We start from the raw sequence: 24,358 nt of genomic DNA, 5'->3' as shown, positions 1-24,358 counted from the left end.
AAAAAAAGATCAAGTTACAGGAACAGAAAAATTCATGGTGCAGCATCATTATGCTCCGCACCCTCGCCTTCCGCATCATCAGCATGATCGTCATCATCTTCTTCTTCGTTTTCTTCATCAAGTTCAAGAAGAGTCTTTAACTGTTGGATGCTATCCTCCTTATCAGCAAGCTCGAATATCTGCTCCGTTAAAGAAAATTTCAAAAAATCAAAGTCCTTTGATTTCTGTTTAAGGATGCCAATAGTATCCTGATCAGCTAGGACGTATTCTTCAGGAAGCCTAGAAGTTGAGCCAAATTGGTAACCTTCTTGGAAGCCCAGTTGACGACCAGCTTGTTTAGAAGCTTTCAGAAGGATAGCAACACAATTCCCAAGCTCATTGCTAGCCCGAATATCGGAGATAACCTATTAAAACAACTATGTTTAATTAATCTTCATTACTTAGATTATTTATGGTGAAAAACAAAAGACATACCTTGGGAATAGCTTCAGCTAATAGCCACTTTTGATCCGCCTTGGCCCGGACAAGCTCCATCTTGTGACCAGCGCACTCCAAAGCTTGGTCGCGATTTTTGGCATTAAGATCAGAAAGACGCTTGTCTTTGACCGCCGATTCAGCCCGCAGAGCCTCAATCAACTTGGCCTGTTCAGCCATCGTTTTTGCTTGTTCTTCCAGTTGCTTTTGAAGAACAGTCGCGTTTTCTTCAGCAGCAGACCGGGCAACTTTCTCCGCCTCTAGAGCCTGACCGGCTTCTCTAGCTTCGTTTATAGCTTTAAGGGCTTCTTCTTTAGCATCGGAAGTAGAGGCCGCCAGTTCATCCCATTGTTCATTCATTGCTAACCAATCCCTGGTTATTTCGTGGGTAGTGGAAATAGAGTTCGCCAAATAATAAGAATGGGAGTTTAACAACTCTTGGCGAACACTAAGGCGACGCCTCTCCTTTTCACCGGGCGGAAGACACTCTCCCAGAAAATCAAAACATGTGTCCACGTCACGGAATGTCGAATCCCGACGTAAGGACCAGCTAGGTTGGTGTGGGGTGGGGTCTTCCCCTCCAGGAGGAGGAGAAGTTGGGGAAGCATATGGAAATGTGCTCACACCTCCTTGATCTCTGAAGTGGTGTACATTTTTAGAAGGCGACACCTTAGCATGAGCAGTGGTGTCGGCCTCCTCCTTCTTCAGTGGGGAGTCGTCCGCCACAATAACCGGATCTTTAGCAGTGTTAGGAGGCGGTGGTGGCGGATGAACAGGAGAATCCTTCAAACAGGAAATACTTGCAGAGAGGTTATCCAGGTTCACTGAAAAACATCAACAAATGAGTTAGAAACATTCTAATTCACAACAATTAACAAGTGAAAAGATTTAGTTTACCTAACGAAGGATCGTCAGCATCGAGTTGATCCAAACGAGCTTCCAAAGCAGCAGGGTTTGTCTTTTTAGATTTCTTTTTCTTTGAGACAGCCTTGACTGGATTAACCTTGCGTTTTCAGCCGCTTTGGAGGCGCCCGCCTCACTCGTTCGGCGATCACTCTCAGCAGTAACGTCATCAGGCGCAGATATCTTGCCTTCCGCTCCAATTGGAGAATCACCTTGATCCGCCGTTTGGCTAGACGCAGCCCTCTGACGAGTGAGACCTGCAGATGAGTCCACAGCTCTGTTAACATCAGTTGAACAAACTTCTTCGCAAAGTGATGACTCTTCGCTAGATGAGAAGAGCACAATCACTCCGCTGAAAGTAATAGCAGTCATAGGTTTGGGTTTCAAAATGCCCTCACCTTTCTGGATACAATCTTTAACATATGCCTCACCTTTGGCATACATCGCCTCGGAAACTTTAGGTTCCGGGCGGAAAGCTGTGGGGAATATAAAATTATAACGGGTGCGCTCAAGGAAAGGCGCATCCCTCTTATCTATTGAACGTCGCACCATCATACCCCCCTCGCGATCCAACAAAATACTAAAGGCGGAACCTTCACCTACACAAAGCAAAAAAAAAACAAAAAACAAAGTTAGAAAATGCTTAATGACAAAACAGAGATAACAACAAACTTACTCTTGTGGGTCTCCTCGTAATACGCTTCCAGACTTGGAAATGGCCACAAGCGGCTCATCTTTGCACACACCATCGCCCCTTCATGAATTGGGCGTAGAGGAGTTGGCATGGAGATCAGCTTTTCATACCACGCCTGATCCTCGTGAGCGCTGGCAAGAACTACGGGCATAGGAGCGTCCGCCTTACGTTTCATCATCTTGAATGGAATGACGTCCTCATGAATCCAGAAAAATTTTGGCTTCCAGCCATGAAGGCTACGGAGCCATTCCGTGCCTATAATCCTTTTATCGATGGAGGCAAAACTGTACCACCCATCGCGAAAAGTCATCTTATAAAAAAACGGCAAACATGCCAACAGTCGGTTCTAGGTTACGAGTTTGGCAACAAAACTTGAAATGTCGAATCCTCAACATCCCAAAGGGATGGATCTGGGACAGATGAATCCCGTAAGTCATTAAGACCGATCCGACAAATTTGGTAATCGGAACCCGGAAGTTCCCCGTGGTAAAATGATCCACGTAGACAGCCATTTTATTCGGAGGAGGACTAGTGGCAATAGAACCACTAGCAGGACGTTCTGGCTCCCACTCCGTCGTCAATCCGTATACGTTAACAACGTCGTTATAATCTTCTTCTTTAAGACAGACGACGACCTCACTAATCGTGGGGGTATTTTTCTTTTCTTTCACCATTTTCACAGCAGAGAGAAGAAGAAATCTCAGAAAGAAGAAAAGATCTTTGAGAAGGTTGAAAAGTTTAGAGTGTTTGGAAGAAATCTGAAAATGATAAAGATCAAGTGGAAATCGCAAGGGTTATATTTATACCCATCGCAATTAATGTGATTCATAAAGTGACAGAGGAGAGAGAAACAGGCTGTCACTGGCGTTCTCCACGTCTTGTCAGTTGTCCTCAAAAAGTTTCTCTCTCCGCCACGTCATCATAGTTATCCAACTGTTTAAACATTTCGAAAAAAAGCTGTAAATTTCAAAAATATCTTTTAAAGATATTTTATCCAAACAGTTGAATGTTCACAAAATTCAAAGAGGTTTTCTCATTAATTATTCAAAAGATGATTACAAAATGAGAAAGGAAAATTACAAGTAATAAAAATCTTAGAATATCCTAAGGGTTCTAGCCTGATGGATCTTTCGGAGCCTTCTGCGAAGTATCGTCTGAGGAATCATCCTCATATTCCTCCCCAAGGTAACTCTTCAAAAGTTGTACACCGTCGTATACGGAAGCAAACTCCGGAAGCGCATCTTGTAAAGGAAACACTAAAGTGTCATGCTCCTTGACCCTGTCTGCACGATCTTGTTTGACGTTTACACCATATAGCGGATGGTCTTGAAATGTACGGTTGCTTCTAGTATAATTCACTCCTTCATGGAAGCCCGCCACACGCCCAAGCGAAGAAGAGGCAGCCATCACATTGGCAAAGCTATCGTTCAGCTCCTTACTTCCTTTAATGTGGCGGACGACCTGTTGAGACAAAAACATAAGTTCCCAATATCAAAGAATAAGAAATAATAAACGATAAAGATTAACTTACAGCATCAACTCCTCGAGTAAGGAACCACTGACGGTCCTGCTCTGTACGCTTTGCCCGCGCTTGGAATTCCTTCGATTCCGCGATAGTTTCCTCATGAGCTTTGAGGAGCGAGTCATAAGCAGTCTGAATTTTAGCAGCACTTTGATCTTTAAGACTGACTCGTTCCTTTTGCAACTTTAGCTCCTCCTCAAGCTCATGAATTCGGGCACCCTGAAGAGTAACTTGATTCTCTAACAAGGAGTTGGTTTCCTGGGCACGGGCTAAATCATCTTTATCCTTCTGAGCCTTGGCCCGATCTGCCTCACAAATAGAATTTTGCTCTTCACATGCTTCTTTCCATCGTCGAGCAGCGTCCGCGTTACGATCCTTCTCACTCTTGAGGGCGTTCTCCGCGTCGGCTTGTTTCCATCTAGCAGTTTGGGCAGCAATACGATGCCCCTCAGCCTCTTTTTTGGCAGCCTCAGTGGCCCGCCGAGCCTCTGCCACTTTCCCGCCAAGAGTACGCCACTCACTTAAGACCTCCTGGCTACCGGCCAAAGCATTAGCTAGATGATAAGCTACGTTTGTGTGAAGGTCATGGCGAGAAAGGTCACGTTGAACTGCCATCTAAGCGGGTGGCGTACAGTGTTCAACAAAATCCTTACAAGTTCTGGGATGGGAGAACCGTGACCCGTTAGTAATCCCCCATGGAGGGACAAACAATTCATGTGTCACCCAGGCACGTATCCCCATAGTAACGAGAACATGAAGGTTTAAGGCGGGTTGGGGTTGAAAAAATTTGTTGAGGAGGAGACTCCTCAGTCCTGTAACCCTCCTCATTAACAGCAGGATTGTCCTGCTGACCACCAGTACCACCCCCAGACTCAAAAAGGTAATTAAAACGATCATCAGTTTCAGACTGGACGTTAGCTCCCTCTATAGTGGCAGTATCAATCTGAGGGGTTGGCACTCTCTCCTCTACCAAAGGTGAGGATGGTTGATCCTCCGTGTTAATATTGCTAGGAGGAGTTGGAGACTTATCTTCCACATTCTTCTCTGGAGAAGGAGATGGTTGCTTTTCAGTTTGAGGAGTTGGTGTAGGCAACTTCTCAGAGATATCTTCACTAAAGATCAGTGGGTCTACAAAAACAAAAGCTATCTTTAGCTACACATCTTATGAAAGTATAGTACTTAAAAAAATTAATATGTACCTTCAACAATGTCAATACGGTCAGCAAGGCTATATTGTGGCTTCTTAGGACGGCGATTTTTTCGTTTCTTCTTTGAAGATCCCGCCTCAGCATCCGCAGTCTCGCCACCCGCTTGTCCTGCTTGGAAAGCCATAAAGGCTCTCTTTTTCTCTAATTCTGCCAACAAATGGTAGACAGAGGAAGGTTCAGGTGTGTCATCGTCAGATTCCCTCTCTCCTTGGGAGATCGAGAAGTCAGAACTATCGCCGTCATCATCACTCGACAATAAAGTGGCGATCGTCCCGTCAGAAGTAATAGCAAAAAGCGGATGAGGGTTCAGAACATACGCACCTGTTTCAAAGGTGGCGTTCGAGACAGTGGGCTCAGCCCGCACCTTCTTTGGAAAAAGGAAGCGGGACTTAGTTTTTCGAGAATTGGCATGCCACCGGCATCCCGGATGCCATGTCGGACACAACCCCTGTCTTCAAAAAGGTCATTGAACATCGAACCCCGACCTAAGGAGATAAAAAAAATTTTAATTATAGAATACATCGCGAAAAGAAGAAAAAACAGTAAGAATAACTCACGTTCATATAAGTCAACAAAAATGGGCTCCATAAATTCTGAAGCTCATAAGCGACTCATGCCTGCCCACACCAGGGCTTCTTCTGGAAGTGCCCGCATTGGTGATGGTTCCATCGTGAGTACACGATACCATTCTTGACCTTCAGGTTAGCAGTAATAACGTCCGGAAGGGCAGAATTCACCGCACGGCGAACCATGTCTAATGGCACCACGTCCTCAGAAATCCAAAAGAACTTATTCCGCTAATCTTTAGATACCTTTTCAGCCTCATATCCAATGCTTCGATCAGAAAACCCCTGACACGTATACCAACCATCACGAATAGCAAGACGGTAAAAAACTGGAAATCGATCAATATGTGGCACCATGTCACGTGCTATGCATACGAATTCATAATGACGAATTCACATCATAGCACGAGGATGCAATTGAGATAAATGGATTCCGTAGGCAGTTAACACCTTCTGAAGGAATCTCGTTATGGGTAAACGGAAGTTCCCATGAACAAAATAATCGGCATACAAAGCCATTTTCCCAGGCGGTGGGAAACTGGCTATAAAACCAATGGAAGGAAACTCTGGTTCCCACTCGGGTGGAATACCATACGTTTCCAATAGCTTTTCATATTCTAAGTAGTCCCATGCAATCTCTATTTCATCAACTTCAGTCTGAACATTCGACATTTTAGGAAGATTTAAAGAAGACATATAAGGGAGATTCGATACTTTATCAGAGAGAAAAGAAGATAACCAGAGGAAAAAGAGTGATAAAACTTCCAAAGAAAGAAGTCTCTCCTTATTTATACCCATCGCAATTAATGCGACGGGATATGAACAGTAGAGAGAGAAAAACATCACCCAACCAGTGACTGCCACGTCACGCGGGAAATTCGAAAAAGAGAAAAAGTTGTACAGTCGGGTACAGTGACAGCCGTAAAAAACGTCCCATCACCTGTTCACGCGCCTGCAAGTGGTCAACTTGTCCTTTTTCATGATTATCCATACCATCAGAAGATATTTTCTACCTAACTTCTGAACAATAAAAATCCCCAAAACGCATTAAGTCCAGAATTTCACCCGCATAAATATTTCACACGGAAGAAACACTGGACTGTGGGGACTTGTAGAGGTAGGGTACCAAAAAGACCCAAATACCCTTAAGTACCACCCGCGGGTCACATAGAATCCTCTTATAAATCACCCGCGGGACACATGGATCACCCGCATATCACGAATAAGGAGGAACGTCCTCATAACACATGCGGAAGCATCCTGGCATCCTCAAAAGTCATCCGCAGGACAGAATATCTGTCCACCTAAACGTCCGGAAGACAAGGCCATCGGGACAGCTGTCATAACTCAAACACTCTCTAGAAGAAGGTTCATGATTCTTACTTGGGGAATACGTGACTGAACAGCCAATAAATAAAGGACACCTGGCCAGTTTGTTATAACCGTGTACATGGCCAGGGTGCAATCCATCCTATCATTGGGCAACGCGTGTCCAGGCTGTTATACCCATGCACATTGGACGTATAGCTCAACCTATCACAAGAGGACACGCGTCCAGGCAGTTATCAAAGATCTTCTGGAATAGGACAGCTGGCCCAATCATCTTCCTATATCCTTCGGCTATAAATACCTTGTCAAACAGTATGAGGTATTCATTCACTCACTTGCATTCTGACTACACTTAGTCTGTTTACTTCAGTACTTTCTCCATTTACGAACGTTACTGATTCTCACGCCGGAGGGTGGTTACAGGAAGACCCCCCCTCTTGTCCTTCCTGTAACGAGACTCACGGTGTCTGTTTTGCAGGTTCCGGTCACTGGACTTTAGGAAGTCTTACTCATATCTTAGTTGTAATTATCGTACTTTACCCTGTACACTCATTGGATCCAGGACCCATACCCGGGGATCGTTTCCGTGTTTCTTCAGGTGTCATAGAAATCATTTATATATGTTAAACAAAAAATAATAATATGTAACGTGACTAATGCATGAATTTAGCTTTAGAGTTTGAAGGAATGGACTGAAAAATGAATGAACATAGCGTCTTGAAAACCACCGCCAAATGCCAACCGATGCAACTTAGCGGCTCGCCGGTTTCTAATAAAGAAAATGATTAATGTTTACAAGGTCCTCATGCCCAAGATTTTCTGACCGTTATCCCGATTGATGGCTTGGGCCAAAGCATGTCTGCGGTCGAGTATAGGGCCATTCTTAAGTACCGTTTGATGGTCCCAATGTACCCAGAAGATGAAACATGTCCGATCTACCGTAAGGCTTGCCTGGATAAATTCGGAGAGCATGCGGTTCATTGCAAGGAGATGCCTGGGTTCAAATACCGACATGATTGGGTGCGGGACGTTCTTTGGGACATCTTAAGGCGAGCTGGGATATCAGCTAAAAAGGAAGCCCCCGTAAACTTCCTTACAGACCCCACAGAAGGGAGATCCACTCTACGACCGGCAGATTTGCTCGTCTTTGGTTGGGCCGGGGGAAAACACGCTTGTGTTGACCTCACAGGGGTATCTCCATTAGCTGGTTTGAGGGATAATGGGTTTGTAGCTGGGCAAGCAATGAAAAGGGCTGAAACGAAGAAGGTGGAGAAACATGCTAAAGCCTGCGAAGAGAACCAACATGTTTTTGTCCCTTTGGCTTTTGATACCTTTGGCTCCTTGGCACCGGAAGCTATCTGTTTCCTAACCAGGGTCCAACGGGTTGTGCATAGCAATGTGTCGACTCCAAAGGGGCAGGGGTATGTCTTTAGCAGGTTAGGGTTTGCAATTCAGAAAGGGGTGGCGGCGCAGCTTGTTGCCCGCCTACCTGCTATGTTGATGTAATATCTATGTTTCTATATAGTAATTATATTAATTTCCGAAAAAAAAATAGTAAAAAAATAAACGGGTATTGGGTCTAATCAAACTCATATAGCTTTTAAAAAAAAAATTAATGTTTACGGCGGTGCTTTTCTTTCCGTGTTTAACTGCCGTTACAAAACGACTATGACGTATGTCGGTTTCCGGCAACCATCGCGTCGTTTCAACAAGAGGGAAGGTGACGATTGACTTTGATGTAAATTGTGACACTAATCAATCAATCAATCAATCATCGATTTGCCGGCGGTTCTAAATCTACAATCTACAACATTTGGAAGATCTTTAAATCTGCCGAGAAAACAAAGAGGGGTGGATTTGTGGTGGCATCACCAAGTTAATTTCTCTATGCCCATTGCGATTTATGTAATCATCGTATGTTGATCAATTGTTATCTATGTGAATTTGATTGTTAATAGGATCATTTTTACGGTTGTATCTTATTAGTAAAATACAACGTATATAAGTAGATCAATTAGTAAAATACAACGTATATAAATGGATCAAAAAGAAATAAATTAAAATTGTATGATTTTTTCAAAAAAGTCATGAATTGATGTTAATTTAATTTCTTTTGGTGTATAATTTACACACAAATCATTACATAATCTCTACAGAATACTCGCGGTAAGGATCGGCGGTAAAAACAAAGAGACGGTGGCAGAGAGATGAAGAAGAAAATGGTAGGTTTGTGGTGACGTCACTAATTTATTTAATTAAACCTCCTTTTTTTTTTCCAGTGAACCCTATTTCCTAATTATTTTACTCATGTGTTGCTCTTTTTTGTTATAGTTTGTTCAATTGTTCTACTAAAGTTTACATCATAACCTGTTAAATAACAAAATGAACTTTTTATAACCTTTACGTATTGAGCATTACATTTATAACAATTTGTATCAAATAGCCGAAGAAATAGAATTTAACGACTAAGTTTCGATGATTTACCACGTAAAAAATATAACATTTATTTGTAAATCTTATGGCTCATCATATATAAACAAATATAAATAAAAACCTACCACTCTAATTGTTTAAACTTAAATTAATTATTAATTTATTTCTATAACTAATTGAAAGTCTTTTTCTCTTAAAACTATTAAATGAATTAATTATTAATTTATTTCTATAACTAATTGAAAGTATTTTTCTTTAAAATTATTAATATGCAATGTTTTTAGAAATATGTTCAGCCTTTCATTAAATATATTAACCAAGCGACACAAGTACCCGTCATATTTTTGCAAACTAAGGAAAAAGAAGATATACACTTACACTTTTAACTTTAGATTTTCCACTCAAACATTGATTTTATTATATACTATAACAATTTCAAATAATATAAGTACAATATTTATAACCATATAAAAATAACCGCCGCAACGCGCAGATAACAATGCTAGTTCTTATACATTTTGAATTCAAATGTGTCAAACAATAAATGCAAGTGTCATGTATGTCACATTTGATGTAAACTTCATTTGAAATTAATCTAGGTGTGTTATTGCTATTATTTAATCGGTTGAATAGATCAAATGCAAATTGTTGTCAACATCCGGGTATTTCAAAATAATAAAATTAAATGTTTATCAAAATGTTCACTATGTTTATAACTTTTACCCGTTATTTAAAACATAATATTTGGCCCATTCAATAAAAAGTAAAAATGATATTTTTGACTCGTATACTAGAAACAATTATTATATGATAATGGGTCTGAAGCAATGTTGCAAAAGTCGTTTGTCGGACCCTGGGGTTGGGTGTACTTGTAGTACTCGGACATGGTAAATATAAAGAAAAATTAATTTTTAGAAATTATAGATATGCCAAATATTATAGTTTACTAATATTTATAACAAAATAGGTGAATATCAATTAAATTAAATAAGATATATACATTTTTAAATAATATGATATTCTAAGAATTGCTAATCATTAACTAAAAAAAATGATATTTGTTCTTTAATATTATAAAAATACGAATTATATTTTATTTTTTTAAGTCAAAATCGGGCCAAGTTCACCAACTAGATGTGATTCTGACTGAGGTTGACCACCTTTGAAATTAATTCTTAGTAACTAGGCAACGCTAAAGAAAATCGTCTCAGCGACATACCTTGTAGAGTGCTCGGAGAATACTCGGTCTTGTAAATCTACTTTTACAACATTGATCCGAAGCGCAAAGTATATAACTGGTCAAAGAGGTTGAACGGGTAAAACAGTTCAATTCAGATTCCTTAATAGTCTCAATTCCATGGCTTGAAGGTGGTCCCACGTATTTTGCTGCTGTGTTAGACTCAGTGATCCATAATAAGAAATTATGAAACATGACCATCAATTTCGTATTATTATTCAAATTTCTTTCTCTGTTTAAATGTTCTTCAAATTATGCCTACTGTCTCTTAAATATACTTTATTTGCAAACTCCCCTATGTCATGATCTATTTGTCAAAAACCCTACATTCATACATATTTTTGATCTACTAGTTTCAGACCCGTGTATCACACGGGTAATTAATGAAAATTTTTAAACTTTAATCACTAAATGAAATACTGTTAAGAAAAATGATCATATATTGTTAATACAATTACAATTTACATTAAAATTACATAAATTACATAATTAAAATTACACAAATATATTTAAATGTGTAAAAAGGTAAAAATCAAGTCATAAATATATGAAAAAAATTTTGTTTGAATACCTGAGGTTTGATCATTCCATCTATTTGTATACAATTTCTAAACCTTTAACCATTTGAATACAAATATATTTTAATTCTATCGATTTGTATACAACTTTCAAACGGAGTTAAAAAAACCTGTTAAACCCCAAATTCGCAGGAGTATTTTCATCAATTTCAATTGAAAAAAACCAACCACTGGCCTCTTATAAATCCTAGCACCCCTCTTTGTTTATACATTTCCCAAATACTTCATTCGAACCCTAACTCCCTTCTTTCGTTCATACTGTCTTCTCCAAATTCAAAGATGGTAATTTGCAATTGTGTTCTCAAGCAGCAGAAATTATCTCGGGGCTTCTGAATTCGATTAAGAATCACGAATAAATGGTCCGAAAACGAGACATGGAGAACAAGAGATTGAAATATGTTCTATTTTGTAGTTGGGGTTTTCTTTGTAATCTGTTATATTATCAATTAACATGAAAAATTGGTAATATGTAGTGACAAATTGATCTAATTTTGGGTAACAGATAGTTTGTAAAGGTCAATTTGTAGATTTGTTCAATGTATGTGGATGGTTTTACAAGTAATGAAATGAAAGTTCTCATTTAGTTTTGTTCATGATATGTTTGATTGGTTTATTTTTTTGATCTGCATGTACCATTAAAGAATTTTTTATTTGTTTTCTTGAACGGGCTATTAAAGGATTAATCTGCATTATATCATTGCAGTTTGGCATTTATATTAATCTGCATAAATAGTCCATGATGCATATTCATATCCGGTGAAGATAAATGGATGAGTATGACATTTTTGGCAAAACTATTTAACTGTTAGTAGCTAGTTAAAGATTATACTCTTTTTTGACTTTTGGGGTCAACAAGACTATCACTAACCAAACAATCCAATTGACAATATTTACCTCTAAGGTCAAACCTTTCATATGCGCACGTGCAGTTAGTACAACATGCTAGATAGGCCGGTAATTATCCGAAGTACTTCACCCAAAACATGCAAAAAAAGAATACTACAAATGCATGCACGTGTATTATATTATATGGGGCGTATAAAAGCAATAATTTTTTTAACTAATTTATGACGGAAACAATCTTCAAACTGGCTCGTTTTGACTTTTGACAAGCTCCAAACTGGTCTGTTTTAACACAACAATATGATGATATTTGCATGACTATATTTGAACCAAAACACAAATAAAAGACTAAGTGATAAACAAAACCAAGCCAGATCAGATTTGTATACATCAGTAACAAAATAGACGAGTACAAAAGTTCAAAAGACCATTAAAACCGACCGATTCAAATCATAACAAAAAAACATGTTCAAAAGACTTTTAACAAATTAGACCATTACCAAAGTTCAAAAGTCCATAACTAACAACCAAAATAACTACATATTTATAATGGCTTGTGGAGCACCTTGTGAAACAACCTTCTGACTTGCAGCCTTCTTACTTGAACCAACCTTTTTACTTAAACTTGTCTTCTTTGAACTAACCTTCCTACTTGAACCAGTCTTCTTACTTGAAATAGCTTTAGCATTACAACTTCTAATATTGTGACCCTCTTGGTTGCAGTTACTACAAACGACAGTTCCCCCACTCCTAGTGAGTTTCCCTTTTTTTGAAATCTTATCAGCCAACTCAACAGCTGATTTCTTCCTCTTCTTTTTTGGCCTCCCAATTTGTTTATGATGCTTTGGGGGGGTAATTGTTGTTGGGCACACAGATGGCGTTCAAATCTCTTTACCGTTAATTGGTTCAATTGTGTTCATGTATACCTTCTTCCAAGTATCTAGCCAATATACCTCATCAACCCATTCCTCTACAACACCTACATCAATACCATTTTGTGACATGTTCCATAGTGCAGCTACAACATGCTTACAAGGCATTGCAGTTAACTCCCATTTCCTGCATGAACATGTTTTTTTATCCACATCCACTACACATTGGTCCATCCAAGGGCCACTAACTTGGAACTTGTTTGCAGCAGCCATAATTACAATGTATTGAGAGGCTTCAGATTGTATTTCTTTAAATATCCTTGTAGCAGATGGTGTTAAGGGCCCATTAGACTTTGCAATCACTTTGTGTACAGCAACAATTCTTTTCATAAGTTATTCTCTAATGAACTCGAGACAAGTTATTATAGGTTTGTCTCTCCCTCCAACTAGTTGCTTGTTCAAATTTTCACATATGTTGTTCAACAGGACATCTGTCTTTGTTCTTCCTGTTCAACCAACATTACATTATAATATACAGTTTGTAAATTATTTGAAGTAGATTCTGAAACATCTAAATAAACTATAACATACCACTGAAATGAGATCTGGACCAGGAATTAGCTGGAATATCTTTCAACCACTCATGAAGAGATGGATCCGCCTTTCTTACTTCTTCCATTAACTTGTTAAATTGGGGTATTGTAGTAGCAGAAGCACACTTCCATAACATATCCTTAAATAAGTTACCTCTCCATTTGACTTTCATATTCTCTTGAATGTGCCTCAAGAAATATCTATGCTCAGCGTTAGGAAACACATCTGATAGTGCAGGTAATAGACCCTAGAAAGTAAACATATTAGTTACAAATGAAATGAAATCAAAATGGTTAATATATAAAACAACTAGCATACACACCTTTTGCCTGTCACTGATAAATGTGAAATAACTGTTGGAATCAATATCTAAATCATCTCCTAGATATTTTAAGAACCAAGTCCAAGAACTTTTGTTTTCAGCCTCAACTATAGAATATGCAACTGGATAGATACCATTATTTGCATCTAGCCCCACTGCAGTCAACACTTGACCCGGAAATGGACCTTTCATGAAACAACCATCTAAACCTATTATCTTCCTGCCACTTATCTTGAAACCTGCCTTCAAAGCACCTAAACATATATATATTCTCTTGAACTGTCTTGTTAAACTTGTTGGGTTGAGTTCCCTTTCAACTTCAAATTTAATAGTGGTACTTGGGTTTGACCTCATCAACTCATCACAATAATCCCTAAGTAATGGATATTATGCTTTATAGTTCCTTTCTAACTTTTGTTTAGCTATATTCTTTGCCCTGAATGCCTTTTGTGTTGATATTTCAACTTGATGCTTTTTTTGCAATATGTCTTGTATTTTTTTGTCTGAAATGGTAAGGTTTCCCTCAACCATTGATTCAACTTCTTTTGCAACAGCACTCACTGTGTAGAGCTTTAGTTTTCTTGTTTGGAGACAGTTTTGTTCATTAGTTAATGTCTTGACACACCATGAATCTGTAACTTTAGATCTAGAAATATGCAATACCCAGGGACAAGTGGGTGTTGGGCACCTTATTTTAGGGATAGTCTTTAATGAACTTGACCCACCATATTTATTGAGATGCTGCACTTTTGAAGAATCTCTTGCATTTTGGATCCCACCAACTTTGCCTACTTTTTTTGTCTTCCAACTTTGCCCCTCACCAGACACAAACGCTGGATTAACACCATGACATATAACACGGTATCTCAGCTTGTCATTCATTCTAATCACTAACTGCCTTCTAGTCTCAAGTGCATGTCTTTTCACTAAATGTTTAATTTTTTCTTTGTCACTAAATAATTGACCAACTTCAAATGGAACATTTACAACATCCTTTACTGCCTTTTTTTTCTTCCTTATTTTTTTCAAAGCTCTTTTGAGAGGAGGGTCATTTTCATCATCTGGACTATGAAAGTCATCAAGATCAACTTCTATATCTTCTTGTTGTTGGTTGTCATCTTCACCATCTTCACTTTGATCAGTATCTTCATCAACCACAGACCTATAATTTTGCATATCAACTTCCACATCCACAACCTCATTATGTTCATCCACTATGTAATCTGAATCTTGAGAATCATTAGAAGAATCACCACCACTATCTTGAACATCTTTAGAATCATCAGAAGAATCACCATAACTGGTTTGAACATGCACCTGATTACCATCACCAACCTGAACATCTTCGTGTACTTGACTTTCGTTTACCCACTCAAATGCAATTTGTCTTCTAGAACCATATTTAGATGAATCGACATTAACCTCCTCAATTACAGCATTGTTACCCCCATTCGGTGACTCAAAATATGTGTTCAATCTTGTAACCCAATGCTCAATATATACCTCAATAACCTTTACCCTCTCCACATAATGTAACATGTTTATCACATCTTGATCCGTTCCTAGAGCTCTAAGACCACTATCCAACTCTGTCCCGGGAATCCTATAATGATAGTACACTACCTCATCGGCCGGATAACCTAACATCTTAAACATTGCATTAAACTCCATGACTGAAAACGCATCAGCATCTATCATGTCCACAAAGTTCAGTCTTACCACGTACATAACTTCTAACCGGATTTTTCACAAACACACCTCCATGGAATACTTGGATGGAAAATAGTGTAGCCTCTTGCCCTAAGATCATTAAAAAAGCAAAATTTAGGTAAATGTTTCAAATGTTGGTTAGAAATAAAAAATAACAAACCCTAAACAGTTACCAAAGTTTTTTAATTGGTTAGAAGAATTACCATAAACCTCATCAGGATCAAACCTATCATCTGGACCACGTACGAACCAAGGAGAAATCTCTTTCATCTGTTGTCACTGTGTATCAAAGGATTTTCATGATTCAAATTGAAGAATTTGGGGAAGAGTGAGTATGGAGGAGAGGGGAGTTAGGGCTAATTTGTTTAAACGTTGTATTTTTTTTATGGGCTAGGATTATTTTTTTAATTGAGCTTATATGAATTTTGTGCAGTGGTTGGTTTTTTTCAATTGAAATTGAAGAAAATACCCTTGGCGAATTTGGGGTTTAACAGGTTTTTTTAACTCCGTTTGGAAGTTGCATACAAATCGATAGAATTAAAATCTATTTGTATTCAAATGGTTAAAGGTTACGAAATTGTATACAAATAGATGGAATGACCAAACCTCAGGTATTCAAACAGAAATTTTTTCTAAATATATATGTTTATGAAGCATTTTGGTCTGAGTTATGGAAGAAAATATTGAAAACTAAATATTGATCTTCTTATTGCTAAAACTCTTTATACTATACAAAAAAAGTCATATAAATAAATGACAGATAGTTCATATAGTAAATCGTTATACATATGAATTATAATTATAATATTCAACTTCAATAATTTAATGCTAAGCACCAAGATATATATATATATATATATATATATATATATATATAATAAGTATTCTTCATGTTTGCAATATTTATACAAAATTTTTGGGGAAAATTAAGAAAATACACATTTTCCTTTGTTCAAATGCATGAGAAAATTTTAGTTCCAAAATCGAAACCAATGTTATATAAAAAGTTATGCACTGTTATCGAATCACAGTTTAGAAACAACTTGTAGTTTACCTTTACTATACAAATCCCAATTATTCAATAATGATGCACCTTTATTTTCTTTAATTTGCAATTACCCTGTGACTTTAAAGTTTTATTCTAACACACTTGCAACTTCAATTTTGATATTTTCCTATTTCGCCATCCATGTTAATGAATGAATCGGTTAGGCTTTATATTTAATTAAAATATTGAATTCATATATTGAAATGACTTAAAAGATAAAGGACCATATATTGAAATTGATTGGAAAAAAAAGTGAGGATGGCTATAAGATTGACAAGTGGCAAAAGTGGTAGTCTTTTATTATAATAGATAGATTTCTAAAAAACTGTATCATAAATATGTACAAATTTGACCTTTATTTTTCATTAAAGAGACAACTATAAAAACCAGAATTTTTCAACCAGTCAAACAAACGTTAGATAAATGAGAAAACTGAGTGTTCAATTAGAGGCTCAATTAACAAATTTTATCAAGAGTCCAATTAATATCTTGAAAACTATGGAATTAAAATGAAAACTAAAAACAAAAATGTGACACTTATGAATCACATATATATCTCTCTTACAATGTGGAATACTTATATATGTTTATACCAAAGCTCATCTTCATCATCGGAACAGGAATAATCTTCCTCATCTGAAAAGAGATCATCACTGCCATGTGAATTGTTGGAAATGGCATTCAATTGAATCGACACACTTGTCGGCCATCTCTGAGGGGATTTGGTTCAGTAACAGTTTGAATAGCTAAATTACAATCCACCATATCACTCTCATATATCAAACGTAGCCCACAACCCAAAATCGATCGTCGAGAAAGTTTGAGTACCACTGCTATAGAGTCACCAGGTTCCACCAAAAGTGTTGTATCATTAAGTGGATAAAACATGACACACATCCAATTCTTTAACGCGACTGATGTGGAAGGACGACTTGTATAAGCTTTGAAACGGTGACTTGTGTTATTCATTTTATTATATATTTTAGGAGCAATGCTAATGTCAATTTCGAAGAAATCTAGGTAGATGTTTGCACATAAGAAAATACCACAGATGTTGGCCAGGTGCACTGGTGTTACAAAAGATAAAACGTGTCCCGTGCTCTGATAACTGCACCAATGAGGAACCTTTTTCTCCCGTGAGAGAATAATCATAAACTCATTAACAAAGAGTGATTCCTGTTGTCGGGAACACGAAAGTGTGTTACAAGCAAGCAGACAGTATAATACATGGAAAAGAAAGAAAACAATTGATTACAAAATTAATGTGCTAGGAAGGGAATGATATATATACCTTGCACACATTAGTGCATACTGAGACAGTCGACATCGCACCTAATGAACGACACCAATATGCATTTATTTCTGTCAAGTTTGAAGGAATAAGTGGAAGCAGCCTTAATTGCTCACATCTCTCTATGTTGAGGTAAAGCAGTTGGGAAAGGTTGCTTAAGGAGTCAGGAAGGCTAGAGAATGGGTTGGATGAAAGGTTTAACTTCTTTAATGACACTAAATTCCCGATCTCGTTAGGTACTTGGGAGACACTGCAATGTTTCATTTTTAAAACCCTCAAGTTTGTTAGTCCAGTGACCTTCATGAGAAAATGAGGGTCTTCACTTCCAAGTTTGGGGCAGTCTTTAAAGTTAAGTACTTTTAGAGATTTTAACTCGGTAATGTTACTAGGAAGATTCACCAGACTTCCACATCCAAATACTTTAACAGATGTCACGGTTCCAGGAAGGTTTGGAATCGGTTGTATGAGGCTACAATATCCAAACTCTATTGTGTTCAATTGATGGAGTTGGAGAAGGCTATCAGGATGGCTAGAGTAATTGGAATCCCATAAGTTAAAGTGTTTCAACCATGGTAGGCTTACAACTCCACCTGATAGGTTGCATCCAAAAAGACTTAGTTCTGTTATGGGGCATTTCTGTAAAGAGTACAGCAAAGGCTCATGAACCTCCTCAAAATCTAATTTAGGACTGGGACCATGTATGTTACCGAGAACGAGTTTTTGTAGGGATGTTAGCTTGCCCATACTTTCCCAAGGAATCCTCGTTAACGGCCTGATTGACCTTAAATCCAAGATAGCAAGTTTTTGAAGATCGCCAATAGAGCGATGCAACTTTTTTAAGTTTACGCAATCATGAAAGTACAGTTCCTCAAGATTCTCAAGTCCAGACAAATTGCCGGTCTTGGTTAATGAGTATGAACGAGTCACGTCGAGAATCCTTAGCTTCTTCAGACTCTAGAAACACATAAATAAATACATATAACACTGCATTAGAACATTTATATATCATTTAGGCTTGAGCTCGTTTAAGCCCAACTCGAGTCAAGCTTAGCAAGTTGATCTCAAGTAGCTCACGAGCAACTTAGCTTGTTTCCCAACCGTAAAACCAGGGAATGATTGCATTGTATCATGTATAGAATAGGGTCACATTGGGTCTCTATATATAACAAGTAATATTACAATTGACTATCATCTATATTATGTTATATACAAAATGGTCTGATATTTACTCATTATGAAGTTTTGTAACATTTGGTTTGCTGAGCTCCAACTTTCCTGTTAGTCCAATTTGCTATGAACTATGTTCTATTGTTCTAATTTTTAATAGATAAGAATATGTTGAAATAGGCAAATAGGTATAACAAAGTCATACCTTGATTCCTTCCCAAAGTGTTTCAAATCTGCTCTCTGTCAAAGTTAGAACCACAACATTGCACATATCAAAATTGTCCAAGCTTTTAAAAGGGAAGTGAATCCAGTGCATGTATTTCAACTTTTTGAAACATAAGTGAGACGTTTCATCACGGAAGTATAAACTATGAGAATAGCCATCAATCCACACATAAATCAATCTCAAATTGGTCATCTTTCCAAAAGCATTCAGAGTTACATCGTGCGTGTCCTTTAAGAATGCCACTGAAATGCTTTCAACTGATTCTGTTCCCTGTTAAAAATATGAAGAAAGAGAGTTATAACTACTAAGTGTTTGGCTAATGTACATATAATATCATAAACAAAAAGATATCATACCGAACATTCTGTCAATACACGCATCGCATCTTTTTGACCCCACACTCTAGTACGTTGTCCGGGCTCATCTTCATTTTCTTGTCGGACAATTTCTAGTCCCATTTCCCTAATCGCATGATGCATCCACAATTTGTTGTCTGATGTTATTTCAACAAGACTTTTATCAACTAGATACTGAATTTCATTATTTGGGAAGAATCTTGAGTCTTCATCCTCAAATACTTTGACAACTAAATCCTAATCATTCGTTTCATCATCAAAAGGATCATTAAAGAAACAAGCAATATCCAAAAACAACTTTATAAGTCTTGGAGTAAGTGAATCATAGCTCAACTGGAGCTGCTTTTGAACATCACCATGCGGGATTCCTTTCAATGTCTCCAATATGCTTGGCCATTGTTCCCTTTCATGCTGTTTAAAATGTCGACTCCACACCTCAAGAACCAAGGGAATCCCTCCGGCACGACCCACAACTTCTTCTATGAACTTTGTGTTCTTGGTGTCATCGCTTACAGACATAAGCCGAGTGAAGAGGTTGAGAGATTCCCTTCTGTTTAACAACATTGTATGGTACGGTGCATACTGTATGTTACCAAGGGACCGTTTATCCCCCGTTGTTACAATTATTCTACTTCCTTCATAGAACCATTTAGGACAAACGCCTAACGATTCCAACTGTTGAAAGTTATCAACATCATCAAGGACCAAAAGAACATTTCGACGACTTACCAACCTTCTTATCTTTGAAACACCTTCATTATGATTACTCATGATTGAGAACCTTTTTTCATGAGTTAGACAAGATATGAACGCTTTGGCAACTTAACCTTCAAATTTGGAACCTTGCAGATGTGATGAATATCCGAAAGAAAACAACTAAGATCGAAGCTTGGAGCAATTCTGTTAAACGCCTCTTTGACAATAGTCGTCTTACCAATTCCACTTATTCCAAAAACTGCAACAACCAAAACACGATCTTTTTGGTCTAACCTTAATGTTGAGATGAGATCTTCTGCACGAGATCCTATCCCAACAGGGTGGTCTGTAACATGCAACTCTTGTGGTCTTTGCATCTTCTCAAGTTCTTCTACAACTTTCACTACAAATTCCGCCTCGTCCCTGCCAAATTTCAGAGAGAAATTCATCAATTTTCTTGTATATATGTATCATCTCTAAAAACAGCATGCCCTAACCTATTAATTACTTTCAGTCAATGTTGTTACTGATGAATATAAACTTGCGTAGCACATCCTTTACATGACATACACTTGCATTATGCTTTTGAAAATTTGAGAAAACACTTTTGTGTTGAACGAGTACTTCTTTTCCTAAGTCGTTCCTGTTACTTGTAAGACAAATCCTTTTGACCATTTATAATCGATTCAAGTTATATAATTTCTTTCGTGCGTATTAAATAGATAGTAATTGAGATTTTCTTTATTCAAACGTTTTCCTTTGAAATGGTTGTGCTATTTTCACATTTACTCGTGCATTAGTTTTTTGTATTGATTAAATGCACTTAATACTTGTAAGTTGTAGTACTCGGGTTTTTTTATTAATAAAGCTTGCCTTTACCATTTTTACCTTGTAAAATTATAGACCGTGAATTTTACCAGCATACTTCAATAATAAAATATAAATGTGTAGAAAACAAGTGGCGGACCTAGGAATTATTTTCTTGGGGGGGGGGGGGGGCGACATCGGGACTTAACACTAATTTTAAGGGGGGCGATCGAGATTTTCACATACAAATAACACTAAAAAAAAAATTTAAGGTGGGCGCCCCCCCCCCCCCCCCCTGGTTTGCTAATAGGTCCGCCTCTGTAGACAACATAAGTTCAAATTTAGTGGCATTTCAGTTTAAAAGCACTATTTAGTTAAAATGTTTCAAACATAGAAACACGAAAACAAGATTGGGAAAATACATAAGCAATGTTGGTCTTTATCAGCATGTTATTTACTAAACAGGAACTATAACTTATTTGTAACAAATAAAGACTAAGGTGAAGAAAATTACCCATTTTGCAAGGTAAGACCAGACAACTGACTGACATATTTAAGGGCTTGTCTCCATTCTTGAACTCTCAGTGGATCTAAGTTAGTGTTGGTTTGGTGAGCTTGGAAAGGTTCCATGTAAGGACCTTTTTGACTTCTAACATCAGACGGCTCCACCTTATAAAATACCGGAACAACTTTCTTTTCATCAAACTTGTTGAAGTTGTCCATAATATCGACCAGCTCATCAAGGCACCTTCTACAAGAAGCGTAACCAGGGGAGAATACAACAACATACATCTCAGATTCCTCAATAGCTTTTAACAGTTCTAAATGCATATTTTGACCAATAGGGAGCATGGTGTGGTCGGATGTGGTAAAACTATTGCGAATAAGCGCTGACCGGAGGTGGCTTATGAAGGTTTTGCCAGTATCTTCAAATGAGTAATTGATGAAGACGTCATTCTTTGGCCTTTTAGATGATGGTTCGGGTTCATCATCAAGAAAACTTTGATCCCTTTTCCTCTTAGATAATGAGGATGAATTCATTTTTAAAGTAGTGCACGCGGCTGCTAATAAGTTTCAAAAGCCCTGCCCACTTTTCTATTAATTAGCATGCCCTGACCAGTGACCAACATAGCAATATAGCATGGGTGGATCCACCTAGTAAATGGGTGGTTCCCAGGAACACCCGAGATAATAGTGTATTGATATATAGAAAATAATGGAGTGAACTAGGGATGAGCACGGTACCATACCGGTACCGCTACCGAAAATACCGATCTCAAAAATCACCAAATCTTGGTACCGGTACCGAATATTCGGTTCAGTACCGGTACCGGTATTGAAGGTCAAGTTTCGGGATATACCGGTCCCGTACCATACCGGTACCATACCGATCAAGAAACTCAAAACTTTGGTACCGATTCGGTACCAATGGTACCAAATCGGTACCGATTTCGACACCGGTACCGGTACCGGTACCGAATTTGCTCATCCCTAGAGTGAACAATCTTATAAATTAGAAAGGAACCATCCTAATTAGAATATAAGCTATTGGTCACTCTGGTGATAAGTCTATGAGTTGGTTATTTGAAGGTCAGAGCTTCAAATCCAATTTACACTACTTTTTTATTCTATTTTATTTTTATCTTTGCAGCCTTTTAGAGTTCAAATCTATTTACACTATTTTTTTTATAAAAAAAAATTTCTATGCAGCTTTTAAGGGTTTCATAAACAAAACTTTTAAATAAAGATATAATTACAAACGCCTCTCTCTCTGCCTCTCTACCCTCTCCATGATTACGCAGGCGCCACACCTACTTCCTACGGTAGTCCGTTGAATGCCTGAACGATTGTATTCTTATTATATAACGATTTCAAAAGATGACGCCTTGTAGGAAACAACTAAAAGTTTTTTTTTTTAATTCGTAAGGACCATTGTATTTATATTATGTGTTTTTCTTAATTTCGAATGATGGTGTCTTTTTTTATTATTTTATCATATCTTTATTATATCCGATTCCATGAAATTGAAGCATCTAAAGTAGTGCACCACCTAAAAAAAATTCCTAGATTCGCCACTTATATAAGGAAACCGAAAAGGAAAAAAGAAATGATCGACTAAAAACACTCAACGGACCAAAGGATGCCCATCGACCCAGATCATAATAACCAAGGGAGTGAATTGATATAACCGTATTTGGGTAAAAACGATTAATTTTGGAATAAACTCTCCAATTCTGTTAACCAAGAACATAACTCAAAACTTGATTACGTTAATCCATACCATATATAGACTTGAATAGACTATAACAAGGATTCCTATTACTTATCCTCTTAAGTAATACCAATAATAAATAATTAACTTAAACAAATGATTAACACAGTTGCACTCTAAGATTCCTTTCTTGCAACACAGGCCAAAAATACGGTTCGGTAACAAATTCCAACAAATAATAGAACATAGAATTAAGAACATACCATCAACTTCGTATAATAAAAATAACATCATCAATCAGAAACAGGCAAGTATGAAAACAATACTATTATCATTTAAACAAATTAATTAACATAAATGATAAAGGTTAGTTGTTTCTGTTACCCGAGTGACGACTACCGGAAGGTGCTATTACGAGGTGGAGTTAGACTGGAATGGTTTGTGGTGATGAAACAGAGATCAGAGAGATCGAAAGAGATGTGGGAAAGAAAGCCAGCATGGGAACTTTCAGGCAAGTTTCCTCACGTTATATTATATACTAATACTAATAAATATATAGTTTTTATTTTGCCACTTGACATTTAATTACACCACTTGGTATCTTTTTTTCAATCTTAAAAGCCTTTTTCTTGATTTTATTTTTAAGTCAAGATTGGTTAACGGGTACCCCGTAACCGACCATTTGTTAAATAGATATTGTTACTTAGTTTCCACATAATTTATAACACACTCGCAAATTTTTTATACATTCTCTAAATCATATTCGACGCAATTAATATGATGTAAATGTTATGCTTATGACGGATTTTTGAGAACTGATAACCACATGCGTAGAAAATAACTACTTTGTTTTATAAAGATGAAGGAATCCGACAACAACAATGGTGTGGTGGACCGGTGGTGGTTTCTTTTCTACATGTTTTGCGATTAAACAAGAAAAGGAAAAGGTAATTGGAGATCTTGTTGTTGAGGGATTCATAGAAAAAGATTGGTTTAACGAGTAATATGTGGGAACGAGGGTGTGAACACAACGATAGGTGTTCAGAAGCTGCAAGTATGTGGAAACGAGTTTATGATTTGGATGAAAATCTTGACGAAAATCTACTTCAAGTTTGGGAATTTTGGTGGTGTATAGAGAGAAAGAAAAGATGGCGCAATTTGCAATAACATCAAATCATATTGTTGCAAACTGCAGGAGTACAATGGTATTTTCACTCGAATATAACAGTCAACCAACGATAGACTTAACGGAGGGGCTCGGAGCGCCCCA

The 24,358-nt window shown here is 37.5% G+C and overlaps 4 protein-coding genes across 4 annotated transcripts; all 4 read right to left on the bottom strand.

The window, feature by feature from the left end:
• Positions 1-12,261: 12,261 nt before the first annotated feature.
• On the bottom strand, positions 12,262-13,904 carry LOC143594453 (protein FAR1-RELATED SEQUENCE 6-like). The gene is made up of 3 exons (XM_077073769.1): positions 13,576-13,904; positions 13,251-13,500; positions 12,262-13,165 (listed from the first exon to the last, which is right to left on the bottom strand). Exons 1-3 carry the CDS (start codon positions 13,765-13,767, stop codon positions 13,053-13,055), a joined length of 555 nt encoding a protein of 184 aa, XP_076929884.1. The 5' UTR covers positions 13,768-13,904; the 3' UTR covers positions 12,262-13,052.
• A 3,005-nt stretch (positions 13,905-16,909) lies between these two features.
• LOC143594455 (TMV resistance protein N-like) lies at positions 16,910-19,948 on the bottom strand. Its single transcript, XM_077073770.1, has 3 exons — positions 19,374-19,948; positions 18,997-19,287; positions 16,910-18,578 (listed from the first exon to the last, which is right to left on the bottom strand). Exons 1-3 carry the CDS (start codon positions 19,494-19,496, stop codon positions 17,601-17,603), a joined length of 1,392 nt encoding a protein of 463 aa, XP_076929885.1. The 5' UTR covers positions 19,497-19,948; the 3' UTR covers positions 16,910-17,600.
• LOC143594450 (TMV resistance protein N-like) lies at positions 19,611-20,144 on the bottom strand. The gene has a single exon (XM_077073767.1). It carries the CDS (start codon positions 20,142-20,144, stop codon positions 19,611-19,613), a length of 534 nt encoding a protein of 177 aa, XP_076929882.1.
• Positions 20,145-20,167: 23 nt separating this feature from the next.
• LOC143594449 (toll/interleukin-1 receptor-like protein) lies at positions 20,168-23,565 on the bottom strand. Its single transcript, XM_077073766.1, has 3 exons — positions 23,473-23,565; positions 21,391-21,966; positions 20,168-20,492 (listed from the first exon to the last, which is right to left on the bottom strand). The coding sequence occupies exons 2-3, from the start codon at positions 21,915-21,917 to the stop codon at positions 20,168-20,170; spliced, it is 852 nt and encodes a 283-aa protein (XP_076929881.1). The 5' UTR covers positions 21,918-21,966; positions 23,473-23,565.
• Positions 23,566-24,358: the final 793 nt, after the last annotated feature.

Source organism: Bidens hawaiensis, unplaced genomic scaffold (genome assembly GCF_021521415.1).
Source record: "Bidens hawaiensis isolate Kalapana, Puna unplaced genomic scaffold, B.hawaiensis_p1.1 tig00043653_1, whole genome shotgun sequence".
Lineage (NCBI taxonomy): Eukaryota > Viridiplantae > Streptophyta > Magnoliopsida > Asterales > Asteraceae > Bidens > Bidens hawaiensis.
Note: the sequence above shows the minus strand (reverse complement) of the source record. Positions and strands in the feature narration are given on the sequence as shown.

Bases quoted from the DNA above. Each gene is read 5' to 3' on its own strand.
- LOC143594453 (XM_077073769.1), bottom strand. From the start codon at position 13,767: ATGAAAGGTCCATTTCCGGGTCAAGTGTTGACTGCAGTGGGGCTAGAT. The intron at 13,501-13,575 runs GTGTGTATGCTA...TTTACTTTCTAG, and splicing joins TTATCAGTGACAGGCAAAAG to GGTCTATTACCTGCACTATC. The intron at 13,166-13,250 runs GTATGTTATAGT...TTGGTTGAACAG, and splicing joins GTCCAGATCTCATTTCAGTG to GAAGAACAAAGACAGATGTC.
- LOC143594455 (XM_077073770.1), bottom strand. From the start codon at position 19,496: ATGCATCATGCGATTAGGGAAATGGGACTAGAAATTGTCCGACAAGAA. The intron at 19,288-19,373 runs GTATGATATCTT...TATTTTTAACAG, and splicing joins GTGTATTGACAGAATGTTCG to GGAACAGAATCAGTTGAAAG. The intron at 18,579-18,996 runs GTATGACTTTGT...ATGTGTTTCTAG, and splicing joins CACTTTGGGAAGGAATCAAG to AGTCTGAAGAAGCTAAGGAT.
- LOC143594450 (XM_077073767.1), bottom strand. From the start codon at position 20,144: ATGAGTAATCATAATGAAGGTGTTTCAAAGATAAGAAGGTTGGTAAGT.
- LOC143594449 (XM_077073766.1), bottom strand. From the start codon at position 21,917: ATGAATTCATCCTCATTATCTAAGAGGAAAAGGGATCAAAGTTTTCTT. The intron at 20,493-21,390 runs GTAATTTTCTTC...GAAATTTGGCAG, and splicing joins GGTCTTACCTTGCAAAATGG to GGACGAGGCGGAATTTGTAG.